This window comes from Colobus angolensis, unplaced genomic scaffold, assembly GCF_000951035.1.
Source record: "Colobus angolensis palliatus isolate OR3802 unplaced genomic scaffold, Cang.pa_1.0 Scaffold16, whole genome shotgun sequence".
NCBI classification, from domain to species: domain Eukaryota; kingdom Metazoa; phylum Chordata; class Mammalia; order Primates; family Cercopithecidae; genus Colobus; species Colobus angolensis.
In genome coordinates, this window is record NW_012114710.1 from 11,641,462 (window position 1) to 11,659,758 (window position 18,297).

Consider the following 18,297-nt stretch of genomic DNA (forward strand, 5'->3'; position numbering starts at 1 on the left):
AAGCAACGAGTTTTTATTCCCTGATGTGTAGAACCTGATATGTGTTCTATTTCGTTTTCCAGAATAACTCATTAGCCAAAGACTCCATGGTCAAGGCACAGAGCTAAATCCAGAAAGGCATAATAGTAAGAGATTTTTATTTCATTTATTCACTCTTTCCTGTCTGTAATAGTTGTATAATTCATCTTTTTTGATTATTTGTGTGTTTCTTTAGAGACAGGGTCTCACTCTGTCACCAAGACTGGAGTACAGTGGTGCAATCATAGCTTACTACAGACTTGAATGCCTGGGCTCATGTGATCCTTGTGCGTGAGACTCCCAAGTAGTTAGGACTACAGGTATGCAACACCACGGTCGAATAATTTTTACATTTTTTATAGAGACAAGGCCTCACTATGTTGCCTAGGCTGGTCTCAAACTGCCAGCCTAAAGCAATCATCCTGCCTCAGCCTCCCAAAGTACTGGGATTACCAGAGTGAGCCACCATGCTCAGTTTAATTTCTCTTTTTAAAATTCAAATTATTATATCACTTCTGGGTATCAATTGAATTCCCTTTTTTAATAAAATGAACTTTTATTTATTTTATTCCCAAGGGCCTTATATTGATTCAGTGTGCAGACTCTTCCCCCTTCTCTACCTTGCTACTTTTAATGTAATCATTTCTCTTGCAGAATTAATCTTCATAGGATTGTCATGAAGATCACATGAATGCTCAGAAAGCACTTAAAACGGTACTTGGCATAATAAGTAAATGACCTCCAGAGTTTTCCTTTTATGGAGACTTCTTCAATTATCAGTAAGCCAATTATGATGGCTCATTATTAATAAGGAATTATGAATTGTAAAAGTAGACATTTGTTCCTCCATTACTGTATTACCCACTACTCAGTCCACAATAAAATAACCCAGAATAGAATTCTGAATTTTATTAGAGAATATATCTAAAATACAATATTTATTAAGTTATGATATATTGTCTGAATTGAAATATACTCTGTATCACAACTCTAATTATAACAATTTTTACAGATAATACTTCATTTACATCTCAGTAATTCAAAAGCCACTAAATTACAACATAAATCATATTTAAGATAGCTTTACTAAATAATTTTTAAAGTTTTTCCTTAATATAACATCTTGGAATCATGAACATTTATTTTTTCCATAGAATCATGACTATTTTACCTGATTTGCCTTAACTAGCTCAATTTATCATGTGCTATGGATTTGCACTCAATCATTCTACTTTCCCATGTTTTAAAAGCAGCATTTTAGTGAACAATTGAGTGTTCATCACCATACATGCTGTGAACAAAGTCAAGGTACTTTATTCTTATTTCTTATCCTATATTCTGTGTTACAGAAAAACTACTACCATAAACAAAGCACCAACCAGCCACAGCAGTTGTGTCAAGCATGACAATTGATCTAGTCTTCACATTTTATTAGTAAGCCTATCAAGTAAGAGATGAAGCGTCTCGAAAACCAGACACAAAGCAATCAGGGTCCAAATCACCAAGGCAGATCTGTGCTTAGCTAAAGGGAAACACCCGAAGATTCATTATTTGGATACAGGCTATGGGACCATCTTATTTGAAGGAAGCTTTGATTTGCCTGTTCTTCAGTGGCTGAGCCGGGCGCCAGTTGTCCACCATCAGTTCTTCAGGTTCACCCTCCCCATTGAAGTTAAGTTTACGGAATTTCAACATCTAAAAGACACAATAAAACATTGATAATTAACGTTTCACAATATGCTTGTGAAACGTTTCAGTTATATGCTTGTGTTGTATCTTTAAATACATTCCCCTGCCAGGCACGGTGGCTCATGCCTGTAATCCCAGCACTTTGGAAGGCTGAGGCAGATGGATCACTTGAGGTCAGCAATTCGAGACCAGCCTGGCCAGCATGGCAAAACCCTGTCTCTACTAAAAAAAAAAAAAAAAAAGAAAAAATTAGCCAGGCATGGTGGCACACATGTAATCTCAGCTACTCGGGAGGCTAAAGCACGAGAATCATTTAAACCCTGGAGGCAGAGATTGCAATGAGCTGAGATTGCGCCACTGCACTCCAGCCTAGGCAACAGAGCAAGGCTCTGTCTCAAAAAGCAGAAACAAAAACAAACAAAAATTACATTCCCCAACATTCACAGTGCTGTGCATCAAAGGTCAAAATTCAATTTGATTCCTAATAAATACATAATCACATACAGATTATGTACGCATGCTTTAATATGACAAACCAATTTATACAAAATACACAAATTCATTGGGGCCATTTTTAAAGGAAATTTTCAGTGGCCTTTTAATTTTAAATTTAATCTCAAAAGTCTATAAACTCATACCTTTAGATGCAAAATAATAACAATTTTGGTTTCAAATTAAAGTTTGTTTTCTGCCCCAGGGAAGACAAACTATCACATCTGTACAATTAGATCAAGTGGTCAGGACCTGTAAGCTCTATGGGCTGAGTGACGAGCTGGCATCTCCAAATACACAAAAACACAAAAATGAATTTGCCCAGGCTGATTTGCCTTAACTAGCTCAATTTATCTCATGTTATGGAGTTGCACTCAACCTTTCTACTTCCCTGTTTTAAAAACAGCATTTTAGTGAACAATTGTGAATGCTAATCACCCTACATAGCCCTATTGGTATTTTGCCAATATATGCATTTAACATTAGAACCCCTTGTCACTGGCTGATTTTTATTCCCTTGTAAACTTGTTTCAGTTTACTGGCCACCACTGAGATACAGGAAGCCATTAAACAGTCTCCCACTTCTTCAAGGTTCTTAAAAAGTGCTACTTTCCTCCCTCTAACCAAGACTTGATCCAAATGAAAAAGGGTGGTTTGGGCAGTAATACAGCAGCCCAGGAATCAACAGCCTTTAACCTGATTTCTTTTGTCCGGTAATAGTCTCTCAATCACTCCCATAAAGCCACCTTCCATGCACATAACATGTACAGCTATGGTTACTGAATGCTAGGGAGCATTCTAAAGATATATAGGGTTGACTCATTGCAACAGAATTCCAGCAATCTGAAAGAGAGTCTGTTCATAAAGTGTAATCAGGTCAAACTTTTGATCAAACCAGTATAACCGATTTCTGTTTCTCACTGCACCAATTAAATTACACTCATCACATTAGTCAACTTGACTCATTATTTTAGCATCACAGAGACAGAGCCTGAATACAGAAAATAAAGGTAGCAGAATTAGCAGACCCGTTATACTGCTTACCTAAAATCCACACCCCCCACCCCCATACTTCCTCATTAACAGACATCTGCCTTCTCCCTGTAAGCCTCAGTAGGGTAATGAAGTTGTAGTGTAAGGAAAGATTATAATGCCACTCTGTTTTGTAGATGCAGGGTTTACGTTATAATTTAAAACATGGAATTTTTTTCTTCTTTCACTGAGAGCAATCCAACTTTAAAGCAATAGTCTGACATTTAGAGCCATTATAGCAAATGGATTTATGGTGTATACACACCCACAGGCCAAAATGATCACATTCCCTGGCTAGGGACTAAGTAAGAAACGCAATTCTAGCCAGTGAGAAGTGAAAGGTTTGCTAGGGGCCTTCAGGGAAAAGCTTCTCTGCTCCTAGGGAGCCAACGGAAGAGGTATTCATTTCCTCCTCAAGAAGTGGTTGTATCCAGATGTGATGCTCAAAATGCTATTGCAACTACCTTGAGGATGAAGTCCTCACCTGAAGATGGGCAAGGCCAAGTCAAGGGAATCAGACAGAGGAGGACCTGGAGCCCTAGCTTCCTGAGCTGAGCATGAGCCTCCCTCCAGACTCCATGTTACAGGACAAGAAGAATAGCCCTATTGGTATTTTGCCAATATATGCAATTAACATTATTTGTTTAATACCACTTTCAACTTTAAAGAGCAAACTCAGGGCACAGGGATTAATGCAGTAGGTTCAACTGCCCTTATCTATATGTGTATTTTGGCCTGTGGGTGTGTATATGCCGTAAATCTATTTGTTATAATGGCTCTAAATGTCAGACTATTGCTTTAAAGTTGGATTGCTCTCAGTGAAAGAAGAAAAAGCTTCCATGTTTTAAATTACAACGTAACCACTGCATCTACATAGCAAAGTGGCATTATAATCTTTCCTTACACTATAACTTCAGAAGCTTGCTCAAATATCTTATTACTACAAGGTCAATCTTCAAGTGACATACTACAAGACAAGCATGCTATTTTTTAGGCCCACGTTGATATGCTACAAGTAATTTTCCAGTCAGATATATATTTCCTTTAAAGAAAGATGTGAAGCATCTTCAGCATTCATAAGTCCATATTCTAAAGGAGGACACAGGAATAGAATCCTTGCTCCCAGACCTGATTCTGTCCCAAGGTAGCTGAGGGGAAAACACTTCAATTTTCCTGTTTCTCAGACTGTTGTTGATCAATGTGATTCAAGCCAGTGAAATAAGAAAGTTGGACAACATAATCTCTATTGCACATTGCAGCTCTAAACCTCTATTATTCAGCATTTTTGTAGGTTTAAATCACACTGTCACTACTCACATAGTTACCATTTTCAAGATTGTTGGCTCCTAAAGCTCTCCTTAAATTATTCAGGATTCAACCTCTTGTGAATCCTAAGGAATGTTCACTTTCTACATTTCAACTGTGTGCTAAGAGACAAGTCTAGGAAAAATTCATTTGTATCCACTTTTGTGGCCACTCATCAGTGACTTAGAAGCTGCATTAATCACTTGAACATCACACAATACAGTGTATTGGAAATGTAAGAATACCTGCTCTAAGCCTCTAAAGCAACCTGGAGTAAGTTTTAATAGATACGTGTTCTCCCAGGGATGACTCTCACCTGTCAGGATTCAGAAATGCATTCTAATATAAATAAAACTGCAGAAAGCTCTTATGTGAGTGAGTAGTAAGCCGGGAATTCACTGATATCTGTGTAACCTTGAATATGAACTCTCACTTTTCTAAGCCTCAGTTTCCTCAAAACTGGCAAAAAAAAAAAAAGCGTTTATTAGGTGACAGATACCTTTCTCATTGAATCTTTACAATGACTATTCAATTTTACAGGCTAAACAAACTGTGTAAGTTTATAGCTAATAACAACAAAGATTTACTGAATGCTGTTTATTTGCTGAGCACCGTCAAAGGCACTATTTCCATAGCAAGAAGTAGCAGAAGCATTAAATCTCAGGTCTCTCTCACTCTGGAGGCCAAGGTCTTCTGCCTTGACTAAATGCTCCACCTGTAAACAGACCTGTCATTAGAAAACCAACCTGCTCGCTGCTGACGCTGATGGGTTCCTTGAGCACAATCCAAGTCACACATTCCTGAAGAGGAGGGGTGGTCAGTGAGCCTGGGTAGGTCCAATAATCCAAGGATTCAGGAAGGAGACCACGAGGATCGAAGTTAGTGAAGTCAGCACTCTTGCCCTAGAACAAAGCAAATATGCAGGTTCAAACCATCACATTGACAGAGTAGGAGGAAGGTAGGAAAGCAGGAGACACAAATAGGTATACTCCTCTCTGATGGTCAAAAACACTTTTTAAAAGAGAGGTCCTATATTCACTGGCAAACAAAATAAAAAGAAATTAACAGAAGACATTCGACTTGAAAATATGTGGCAGGTCTTAGCAAAACAAAACAAAACAAAACAAAAAACTATTTTCACATGTCCATTTTTCATCTTGGCCTTTTATCTAAAATGATCCCTTACATTCTCCATTAAGTCATTAACTGATCACACCCAGTATTTAAAGTGATACTGCTGCCACTAAAATAAGGTGACTTCAGATTGCAATAACAGAAACAGGGTATCCCTGATGAGGAGGTGATTTTCTCGCTCTAGGTCAGAATCAAATAACTACATTCTGTTTTGGACACTACACTTTTCAAGCAAACAGGAATGATTTACTGGAAGAGTGACAAGGTGGTGGCAAAGAGAGAAAATGATGTCATATGAGAATAGTTAAAGGGAACTAAAGATAATTAGCTTGAGGTAGGTGAAAAAACAGAGTAGAGAGAGAGTAGGGTTATGTGGAAGAGAGATCAGGTTTATTCTATGAATTCAAGGGGCTCAAGCCAAGGGTGTAGAGTGAGCATTTCAGAGGATAGATGTTGCTTCAATGTGAGGATCAGCTTTCTAAAGCCAGGGCTGCCCCTGGTGATAAGTTCCCCATTACGGGAAGTGACTGTAGTGTTTAAACAGATGCTCAACGACCTCAATACAACTATGCTGTAGAGAGGATTTAAATGCAGGATGAATGAATGCAAAGAGGTTATAGAATAGAAATCTCCATGAAACAGGGCCTTGTTTATCTTGTTCACCATTGTGTCTACTTGTTTGCAAAGCGACTGGCACACAGTACATACTCAACAAATATCTGCTGTGTGAATGAGTGAATAATTTGACTAGAGGACCTTTGAACCGCCTTGCAGTCATAAGATTCTCTGACTCTTACATATGGATGTTCAAATGATGGGGCAACAAGATTAAATAAACACAAGTCTTAGAATTATGCTAGCATTAGGATCAACTTTGTTGAAAGAAACATTAAATATTTAAGGAATATTCTACCTTTATTAACTGCTCATCCAAATACCACATGTCATTGAGACTGTGCAATTTGATCAAAAGAAATTTCTAAAACCAATGGAGTATCGAAAATCAGTACCCTAAGAAGGTAGCAGAAAATTCAAATTTACCTTTGTTTTAATGGAGTCCAGCACATCAACAACTTTCTGAAGGCCCGGTTTAGCACTGCCAACCTAAAGAAAAACATAAAGGGCAAGATACTATCACCCAGTTGGTACTGTACCAGTTTTTATTTTTATTTGGGTAGCTCTATTAGAAAACATCCAAATAGCCCAAATCCTCCACTTTATACATGATACCCATCAGTACTGGCTTGATGACACTGACACCATAGACTTGCCTACTTTCACCGAATCTTCAACCTGCCTCGGCTTCCACTCAGATGGTACTCCTGAAACCACTGGCTCAATTATCCCTAGTGACCTCTAACTTTCAGAATACTCTTCAAGGACTTGCCTTGATTTCCTTGTAGGACTTTACACCATGGTCATCTCTTCTTTTTAAAAATTATCTTCTTCTTTGGCTTTCCCTATGCCTTCCAACATCCCAAATCTCTCTTAACTCTTGCCTTGTTTTTTAGAGTCAGAGTCTTACTCTATCACCCAGCCTGTAGTGCAGTGGCATGATGATAGCTCACTGTAACCTCAAACCCCCAGGCTCAAGTGATTTTCCTGCCCTGGCCTCCCGAGTAGCTGGGACTGCAGGTATACACTACCATGCCCAGCTAATTTTGTGTTTTTGTGTTTGTTTGTTTGTTTTATGCCCAGTTAATTTTTTAAAAATTTTATAGAGATGGAATGGCGCTATGTTGCCCAGGCTGGTCTTGAGCTCCCGGCCTCAAACTATCCTCCTGCCTTGGTGTCCCAAGGTGCAGGGATTACAGGTGTAAGCCACCACGCCTGACCCCTTTTAAGTTGTTTAATTTGCATCTGTCCCCTTATAAAGGCCTTACATTTTGCAGTTTCTCAGGATTGCTCCCTGCGCAGCTTTCTCATCTCCCTCTTCGTGCTGCACTTGGATGATTTCATAGACACCTGTAGCTTTCACCTCAACATATGAATCAGAGCTCATAAATCTCCAGTCCAGACCTTTCTCCATTCCCCTTTACCACTGTTCAGAGGGCAGCTCAACCAGTTATGTCCCACTGTTGCCTGAAATTCACCGTCCTTCCCCTCTTCAGAACCTGATCTTACTTTATCATGATATAGTACTGTTTAGCCTCAGGTTAAATGAAAAGAAAACAAACACCTAGCAATCACCCAAGTTGATCTCTTTATGTTCTTCACATTTACATCTAAACAGTACCGAATAAACACCTCTCCTATTGTCTTTCTGTCCTCCATCTCCACTGCAACTAGCAGATATGAAAGGAGGAGATAAACTTGAAAACATTTCAGGGACAAAGGCATTTCCTAAGCTCTTTTGTAGAATGTCCTGTATGTGACAAATGTTCTGTCTGGTCATTCTTTATTAAAAATAGGAAAAAAAGAAATAATTGGGCCATCAACTAACCTTCAAAAAAATACCTAGAACGGCCAGTCCATCGGGTTGCTGCAGAGCTTTCCCAAAATCCCCGTATTTTGTGTTCCAGTGAACCAAGTGAAGCTAAGGCGAAGAGACAAAGCCACAGTGAGTGGTTTACACAATCAAAGCCGACAGAGTTTGTCCAAGGGTCTTTTTCTCACAGTAAAGGTTACTTAGGAAATTGAAAATACGGATAATTTTAAATCAAAACTTTCCTTTCATTTTAATTCTAATTATCCACAGAGTACTTGGTATAATAGCAAGTGTTTTCATCAATAACTCTAAGACAAAAGAAATGTACAGTTTTGACACAAGGCACACATTTGATATCCAAATTTATGTTAAAACAGGATCCTTTAATTTGAGTCTGTTTACTTTTTGCAAATGGTGGAGTTGGAGACAGTAGAGAAAGTTCTGCAGCATTAAGTATGATGTCACAATTAAAGGTTAGAAAAAGCAAATATGAAGGTCTTTTGTAAAAGAAGTGGCTCACTGGGTGTGAGTTGAATTTACAAATTAAGCTTTTGAAATTAATGCTATCAACTTACAAACATTTTTCCCTGGAAAGAAAAAAAAAAAGTATATCTTACCTCTGCAGTGTATTTCTTTTTATCCACACTATGCTCAGAACCTTGCCCATCAAGTGAACCCCAGTGAAAGTGAAACTGAATCAGTCTGTAAGTGCCATCCAGGGGTCCTCCCTTGAGCACTATAATTAAAAACATATATACATATAACATATATGTATGTATCTGCATACACATACATACATATGTATACACACATACACTCATACACACACACGCACATGAAACACACATCTAAATATCACCATCTTTAGTTCTGTTTTACAGCACTAAATGTTTGCCTTTCATCGCATTTCACTCTGAAAATTCAATCCAGAGTCAAGTTTAGTCTATGGTGCTGAACAAAATCACTTCGTCTGTTTTTATTCCTCACATGTGTTGTCTGGAGAAAGGATGCTTTTCACATCTTTCTTTCTGAGCATACTGATTCCTTTTTCTGGATTTGTTTTAGAGTCATAGATTCAGGTCTAGAGAGAGAAAATTTTAAGTGAAACTAATAATCCCTCTGTGAACCATTTAGGAAGTGCCCATGCAGCTACTGGCCAAATAATTGGTCTGCTACATACACTTGCAAACGTGGGACCGTCTGTTCTACCAAGGCCCGACGGCTGCCATACAGCCTGGTTTACTAAACTCTGATACCAGTTCTTACACACCCGAATTTGTGAAATAAGTATTCCATTGATCTTAACATTGCAAAATCCAATTATCCTTATATAGGCTTCCCAAATTCTTTAGAATTTGGACTGTCACTGCTGCTGGCTAGCTTTGTCCCCTTAATTTTTTATTATTTATTTATTTATTTTTAAATTATTATTATTATTATGGTGGTTCACACCTGTAATCCCAGCACTTTGGGAGGCTGAGGTGGGCTGATCACGAGGTCAGGAGATCGAGACCATCCTGGCTATTATTATTTTTTGAACAAAATCTTGCTGTGTTGCCCAGCCTGGAGTGCAGTGGTGTGATCTCAGCTCACTGCAACCTCCACCTCAAGCAGAATTCAAGTGATTCTCGTGCCTCAGCCTCCCGAGCAGCTGGGATTACAGGCGTGCACTACCATGTCCAGCTAATTTTTATATTTTTAGTAGAGGCAGAGTCTTGCCTTGTTGCCCAGGCTGGTCTGGAACTCCTGAGCTTGAGTGATCCATCCACCTTGGCCTCCTAAAGTGCCCGGATTACAGGCATGAACCACCGTGCCCACCCAAAAATTTTTATTAAACCTCTTTGACCTTAATTTACTCATCTGTAAAGTGGATACACTAAATCATTTACTATTTTACTAATAATTTATGGATCGTCTTCTATATGCAGTGTAATGTGCTCTATTAGCTCTAAGAACTTAAAATTCTAACTTGATAACTATTCCATGATTCTACTATTTTGGCGTTAACGTAACCTCACTAAGCAAAATCAGTACTAAAACTCACATACTTGGGCTACGAACTATCTGTACATAATTAACAAGTTGCGTCTTGACAGAGGATTAAAATAGTGTGAAATCACTCTTTCTCCCATGCACCAAGAAACTCTGTACCTAACTTTATATGTATTAATGGGATTTAACTATTATATTCAAAAGCTTTTAAAAGTAGTTTAGTTCTACAATTTAAATTTTATTTTTCTAGTACTGGGAATTAAACATCTGTTGCTATAAGTGTATTTTATTAGCTTTACTTTATAATTCCATAAAATAATGAGCCCAAATTTACTTTGGCATTGCAGAACAAAGGGATAACTTCTGTATAACAAGATTTGTTCATGAGCTTCACTTAAATATGCTTACATGGCAGCAACACCCATTCATCTATTCAAAGTGAAACACTGCTTTGAAGATATTTAAGCAGTGAGGTCTTTCTGTGGTTCCTGATACAACCTCTGGCTGCCAGATCTGTTTTACAGTAGGCCAGGATAAAAAGGAAGAATGAAAACAGAAAGAATTATAAATGGTGTTATGTTTCAGATCTGCTAAGAAATATGAATTTGGATGTATTCTGACAAAGTCACATCTCTTGGAACACAAAAACAACTTATTATGACAATATGTTTCCTGATAATTCTATAAGGAAATATTAGCCTCTAATTCTAGACTTTTTTTTTAAGAGAATGAAAGAATTCCTTTTTTTTAATAATAATATACCCCTAAAAATTAAATATATGTTCATGAAATAAATTAATACTGAAAAAAATCCTTTATAATAACTCTTTAAAGCTAGCAACCAACTGGCTGATAATAAGAAGCAAATGTCATTTGTCACATCATTAATTCTACCAAGTGGTAAAACTAACTAAATAAAACCATACTAAGCATCTGAGATAACCAGTTTTCTAAATGTATCTTCTTTTTCCCCAGTGAAGAATCATAGCAGGATCTTACATTTTAAGGAGAATAAAGTTTATTGCTATTTCTTATTCTTATTCTTTCTCTTACAAATCTTAAAATTTCATCTTAATTTGTTTCTAAGAACATTCAGAATTAGGCAAGAGTGTGTGCAAACTTTTATTAAACAATGCTTGCTAACAGCTAACACTAAAAAAAAAAAAAAAAGAAAAAGTACTCTGGGCTCAATGATTAAACACATTCAGTGCTAATCTACTATCACCAGGTACCTGTTTTAGCCCCTGTTAAAATAAAACTCGTTGCTATGAAGATTAGAAACCCACTGTAACTAGACAAAGTTATTAAATCTTTAACGTTTACTTGCTACAGAAGGCAGCAATTCTGGCAAACTCTTAGCATGGAGTTTAGTCAATGAAGTCCTTCAAAAACATTGTTATAATAAATTGTCATAAACTCAAACTTTTTATTTGAGAAAAATAAAAGATAATATTTTGGTTTAAGTTAGGGACTTTATGCTATATTCTGGATCTACTTATTTATTTAAATGACTACATGCCATTTTCTAAACTGTTGCAGTTTAAAATGAAATCTATTTTCTAATATAAAAATAATTTTTAAAAATAGCAGAAATTGCTAACTGCATATTTTTTCTCTGTAAAATCCAGCCATGGCAGTGGCGCTTTAAAGAGTCAATGGTTTATTGTGCCCCAGAAATGTGTTTTGTGAGGGATGGAGAATAAACACAGTTTTCTACTCTAATGTTTTTTCAAGACCTCCCAAATTTAATTTAAATTCAAATCTCAACATCAAGAGCTCCAACCAATTTTAATTTTCATGATCTGTCATCAATTACATATACTCTGTATATAACACAAAACAAGCACTAAGTGTAATGTTATAGAATAATCTGTCTTCCTATACATATTATTTGAGGAAATTATATAAATTACTTTTTGAGAAAAATAAGAGATCTAGCAATATTGAAATGAATCGCATTGCTTATACAAATTAAAAGCTGAACATTTAATATTTTTAAATTTTTTCTCCCTGATCACTTAAACTAAATTAAGATGCACTGGAGTAACAGACTAAAGACCTTAATGAATGTCAACAGTTTCTTTTAAGTCCAAAATATAAATAAACTAGTCCCAATAATCTTTAGTTTAAAAATAAAATTTAAATGATTTCCTACTAATGAAGCAAATGACTAATTCTACAGAAAACATGTCATTTTCAAGACTATCTTTTCTATAAATAACCTGAAAATGTTAAAATCATGCATTACTGTTCTGCCTGTTGGCAGCAGCCAATAATCCTAGGGCTACATGCCAATATAGACAAATCTGGGGATAAAAAACATACACGTGTTCCATTTGTTTTAAAGCAATAAGATGTGTAGCTGTCACTTTCACTAGAGTAAACACAGTCGAAATTCAACAGAAGTTGTGGTTTAAGCTATGTGGCAATTATATAGGAGTAAAAAAAGAAGCTGTTTTGATGTGAATATAGTAACTACAGTGTTTAGAATATGTTGGTCCATTTTCTAGGTATTTAGGGTTTTGCTGACACCATGACTGTGTGCATGACAAGCCCTTTCGTTTGTTGCTATGCTTTCTTTTAACTTAGGACTGCTGTGGAAGAAAACTTTTAGAGCTTCAAAAGCAAGTCTCTGAAAGTCAAGCAGGATCCACGTATGAAGATCCATTGTGTCATATAGACAATAGGTCACTTAGAAAGAGCACAGGTAAACTCATCCAGCTTCCTTTACTCTTTCCTTGAAATAACAAACAGATTTTAAAAATTCCAATTTCTAAAAAACAGAAATGATGTAAGACTTGGATAAGAGTTGGCCCAATAATTCTGGCATTGGCTTTCAAAATTTGTCCCTAACTTTGCAATAAAGCAGGAGAGTATTAAACTCCTTAATAAAAGTTAATAAGTTAGCAGGAGTTAATAATTTGACTACTATTCTTTTCTCCTAGATAAGGCCATTAATAAAACATCTCAAGCAGGGTGAGTTATTATTTAATAAGTTTTTTAAAAAACCTAAAGGGATTAGCAATTTTTCATTAACTGAAGGTGAATTTAAGGTGGCTTATTTTCAAAGGAATTTAGAAGATTGATGAGAGCTCTAACCCAAGCTTCTAGTTAAATCCTATTAACTCCACAGTTTAAAAAATTCTCTCAAGCTTAAATCAGCAATAAAGTCAACCCACTCAGTTCCTGATACCCAAGTACTTAAGTTTGGATATAAGAGAACATTTAAAGCATATTGGAAAACCTCAATTTATGAGAAGTTCTAGAAGGCTGAAATCTCATTAAGACAAAGAAGACAGGTAAATGAACTGCATTTAAATGCAGGAAATAAGAAGTATAGGAAATCTAAAAATGTTACCACCACAAAAATAACTCCTAACAAAAAAAGATGTTAAACTGTTGATTTTTTAAAATTAAATGAGTAAAATAAAAAACTTTTTGACTTAAGTGTACAGAAAAAAATGCCAGTTTTTGAAAAACATGGTATGTACAAACTAAATGTCAAATATGGTTATCTTTCAAATATTTTTATTCTAATTCTATTTTTAAGTGATTGCTATTTAGTCCCTCCAGCAAACTAGCAAGGAGATGACTTAGCAAGTTATTTAAACTCTTTGGCTTCAGTTTCTTCATGTTTATTTTAGGTGAGTTTAACTAGAGTATCTCTACTCTTTGTTTTGGCTTTGAGAGCCTAGGATTGTTTTATTTAAAAAAAAAAGTCTAAAGGGAGTTTTTCCACATGTTTTTTTCTTTGTGTGTGGTTTTGTTTGTTTGTTTGTTTGTTTGTTTGTTTGTTTGTTTGTTTTGAGATGGAGTCTTGTGCTGTCACCAGGATAGAGTGCAGTGGTGTGGTCTCGGCTCACTGCAACCTCCGCCTCCCAGGATCCAAATTCTCCTGCCTCAGCCTCCTGAGTAGCTGGGGTTACAGACACATGCCACAACACCCAGTTCATTTTTTCGTATTTTTAGTAGAGACGGGGTTTCACCCTGTTGGCCAGGCTGGTCTTGAATTCCTGACCTCAAGTGATCTGCCTGTCTCAGCCTTCCAAAGTGCTGGGACTACAGGTGTGAGCCACCATGCCTGGCCTCCACATGGTATAATTTTTAAAAATTTATTCTGTAGATGTCTTTTCCCTTAATATTGACATTTTAATATATTCTGCATCCTTGTTTAACCAAAGTAACTGAAAATGTGGAAAAGAGAGGCAAAATTACACAGGAATCTTTCATATGCAAATAAGGGCAAGTCCTTCCTGACCTTGCTTTTAGTATGCCTTCTTGCCTTTCTGGAGCACATGTTGTGCTCTCTTAAGTCCCCTGGTATTTCCTATCTCTCTTTGCCTGGACTCTTGTCCAAGACATCAAAATCCTTCAAGCCTCCACATAAGCCTTATTTACCCTGGAAAGTCTCTCCTGTCTTACACAGTTAGACTGCTAAGCCTCCTTCACATTTCCATAGTTCCTCGGAATACTTCCTTTCTGCACTTATCAAAGTGGCAGTCAGGGTCTACTATTTCTATGTCTTTCTATTTTAGATATTTCCAGCATGGGCTCCGGGAAACAGGAGAGGGACCAGGCCTTCACCCTGCTTTCATGATGCTTAGCTTCCCATGCATTTAAGTGGTGTTAGTAATGATTTTTTTTTTTTTTTGTAGAAGAACTAGGTGGATAATACATGTGTCTCTAAAGACATGGGTGGGAGCTCCTACCTAAACGCCATGGTTTTCATCTGTTTCACAATCTAAACATGGCCAACTTCTTTAAAAATGTATGCATTGCTCTCCACAAGAAATAGCTGCTAAAAATGTAGCTAGATCTAATTAGTTACTGCTTATGGAGAAATCTGTCAAAGTTTAACAGATTCATGGTAAAATATATAACTATATAATAACTTCATACATAAAATAAGTACATATTCAGTATGATAAACAGAATGCTTCGGAAAATATAAAATAAATTTTTAAAATACCATCCAATGATGGGAACTAATCTTAAAGCTGTTAAAGAAAAAGTTTATTCAGAAATCTTATCTCAGGTGCAACATATACAGCAATTGTCTAACAGAGGCGGTCAAAGGGTTCAAATTGTGACAACAACAGAGGCCATTTATTGAGGAACTTCTATGCGCCAGGCACTAGGCTAGGTGCTTTACATATACTGTCCCATTTCATCCTTCCACTGTGGCAGACACTATTGTTACTCCAACTTTACAGTTAAAAACAACTAAAACCTAGACAGTATTACTCCCAAAGTCTCTGAGCTAGTTGTCGGCAGAGCTAGAATGCAACTCCAGGTCTCTCTGACCCCAGTCTATGCTGACAACCACCAGACCATATGTTGAAATCCACTTTCCAATAATATGTATTACTAGAATAATTTATTTCACTATCCATTTTCTAAGGACTATAAGGAACCTCATCTGCTTTCATTTGTCGGAGATTTGTTTCTTCAGTGTTCCAAAAAAGACTCAAAGTATCCAATTTCTATGTAGCATCCAATGAGATATAAAATTTGGTAGACATTACATCCATTGAAAACAATGACATCATTGTGACTCTTTCAAAAAGTACAGCTACAGACTAAAGTAGCTCACTTCTTTTGGTTTGTAAATGACTAGACATGAAATGTTACAGTATCCTTTCTGTATGTGTAATACCTTGAGACCTTTGGCCTTGTCATGTTATAAATATACAGTATTCTTTACAAGAAAAAAATTGTTTAATGTAATTATATAATACTCTTCCTTTGGAGTGAGAGGAATGCTTGGGAAAGCAATGTAGCAGAATCACTGAACTATCTTCAATGTACAACCTTTACTGGATTCTAATAAATCATCATACTGAGTCAGAATGTGTGAGTATGATTGTGAGTGTGTGTGTGTGTATGTATGTATGTGTGTACTGGGGTGGGGTGCACACAGGCAGGCACAGGTAGGTTGAAAACATTTCTCAGATGATCTCCACATTATCCCCCATCTAATTGTCTTCCAGATTCACCATTTCAGAAAGCCAGGTGTTCACAAATTTTTTAAAAGTTGAAAGGAGGGAAGAATTCTTTTTTCAAAACCAAGCTGACTATATAGGATAGCTGCTGACAAAGAATAGTCAACCCAAATGGTTACAATTACATGTTATACAATATATTAGTACCGTAGGTCACTACTCCAAAACTTTCTCATTTTGTTCCACCACTCCCCTCACTCCCACCACCAAACAAAATGTGTTTGCAGCACCATTTCATTCAATGACCTTCAGAGGAAAGCACTCAGGAAAATAGGGCACTGGCAATTAAAGTAACTGCTGAGCAAAGAAGGCAGCTATGTCTGAATGGGATTGTTCTCTTGTTTCAAAAGAGAGAGAGATTAAAAAAAAAAAAAAAGCAGCACTTTTATTTATTTATTTATTTTTTTACAGTGAGCATCCTGTAAACAGCTCTATTACAAATAAATATGGTAATTGGTTTTGTCAGTGATGGGCCAGGTATATCCACCAACTCTACAACATCTTCATTTGTGGAATGAATTTTTGAGTAGATATCAAAATATGCTGCCATCTTTATCACACTAGCCCAGTCTTAAGAAATACCCATAACATTTTCCAAGAATTTCAGCATTTTAAATTGGCACGTTTTTTATTACTCTTCTCGCTGCTACTTTGAAGATAAGGCTCACTAAGATATACTTTTTAATGGATACGCATCAACTCTGGAAGACAAATATTTTACAATCTTAAAAGTTCAATTAGTGCAAATCTCATCATGATTGATCTTTATTTCTAGGGGACTTTGAGCCTTTTGTGACTTTTCACAGGCATATCGCAGTTATTCAATGCCCTACATAGAAGTCAGGGATTTCACAAAGGAGAAACGGCCTCCGGACACTTCAAACTAATTAGCCTACTTCTCAGAATCTGAGACCTAATGAAAATGATCAGGGTGGCATCCTTGAGTCCTGAGACAAACTGTGCTATTAAGAGGGTTCCTACCACTATTCCTGGCTCCTTCCATTAAGCTCGGAAAACAGCTACTGTCTAAAATACACAAGTTATTTTCTAAACACTGACCTGCTTTGTCCTGAGAGTCATCGAACTCCACGTTGAAAGAATGACCATTGTTGAGGATCCTCAGAGAAGTTGCTTGATCATAGGAAACAGACAGGGGCTTCAGGGAAGGGTCATACTTGGCTGTATGAGTGTCGATGTCAACAGGGGACTGGCGCTCTCCCTTGGCATTGGGGAAGTCCTTATGCCAGTGCTCAGGTCCTAGGGGAAAGAAGACCTGTGAATCCCCCATTGTAGGGAAAGGTACACCCAGACCCCTAGAGAAGAACAATCATTCCGGAGCCTATCTGCTCAGTTCCAATTTTAGAAGCACCACTTAACAGTGGGGTAATTTTGGCAAAACACGTAATCTGTGCCTCAGTTTCCCCATTTGTAATATGGAATAATTAGAAATTTACCTCATAGATGTCGCTGTAAGAATTAGAATCCATATATGTAAAGCTCTTAGATCACTGCGTGCTATATAAATATTAGCTATCTTAAAGTCGTTTTACTGAAATTCAGCAAGTGAAGTTGGGCAGACACTAATGTCAGGGCTTGTGGTTGGGATTTTGGGATATGCAAGCTCACTTAAGACATTCAAGGAGATCCGGATCCTTTCCTCACTGCCCAGGCCCCGGGTCCACCCCTCCTTTAACCGTCAGGGTCCCCACTACCTAGGAAGCCCCACACCCTCCAAAGATGCGTTAGGTGCGCCGAGGCATGCTTCTCTGCTCCGCTGGCTCCGAAGAACCAGGTCTGAGGCCAAGATAAAACCTGATTCCTGGTGTCCGACCCCCTAACATTAGAAGTCGAGAGACGAAGGGAAAACTCGGAAATCAGCGCCATGGATTCAAACCAGCACTGGAAAATGCCCCGGGACAGTTCGTGCTGAGCGCCTTAGCCACAGGTGGTGCTGAAATTCCGGGGGGTGGGGACTGAGGTGGGGGGAAGGGGGAAGGGAGGTCTCTTAATTTCTCTGCGATCAACAACTAGAATTTTCCGTTACAACCCTTCCCCGCCTCCACCTAGGTCCGGTTAAAATGATCCCCAGGTCGGGACCTGGGAGGGACTGTTCTCGGGTCCCCCGGCCAGGGCTGCGCCTCCTCTCCTTCGGGCCCTGCGCGCCTCGGGCGGACGCGGTGATTCCTCGACAGTGGCCTCGCAGCT

The 18,297-nt window shown here is 37.6% G+C and overlaps 1 protein-coding gene across 2 annotated transcripts in view; it reads right to left on the minus strand.

Moving 5' to 3' along the window:
• Positions 1-912: 912 nt before the first annotated feature.
• CA3 (carbonic anhydrase III) overlaps positions 913-18,297 on the minus strand; it is a 42,710-nt gene continuing 25,325 nt past the window's right edge. Inside the window, exons 2-7 of one of the 2 annotated variants that reach the window (XM_011937096.1) lie at positions 17,152-17,349; positions 8,716-8,834; positions 8,114-8,206; positions 6,712-6,774; positions 5,283-5,438; positions 913-1,713 (exon numbers count right to left, since the gene is read on the minus strand). In XM_011937096.1, the coding sequence (XP_011792486.1) occupies positions 1,594-1,713; positions 5,283-5,438; positions 6,712-6,774; positions 8,114-8,206; positions 8,716-8,834; positions 17,152-17,349 (749 nt within the window). In that variant the 3' untranslated portion in view covers positions 913-1,593. The remainder of the gene's footprint in view (positions 1,714-5,282; positions 5,439-6,711; positions 6,775-8,113; positions 8,207-8,715; positions 8,835-17,151; positions 17,350-18,297) is intronic. The other variant, XM_011937097.1, reaches the window with a different exon arrangement.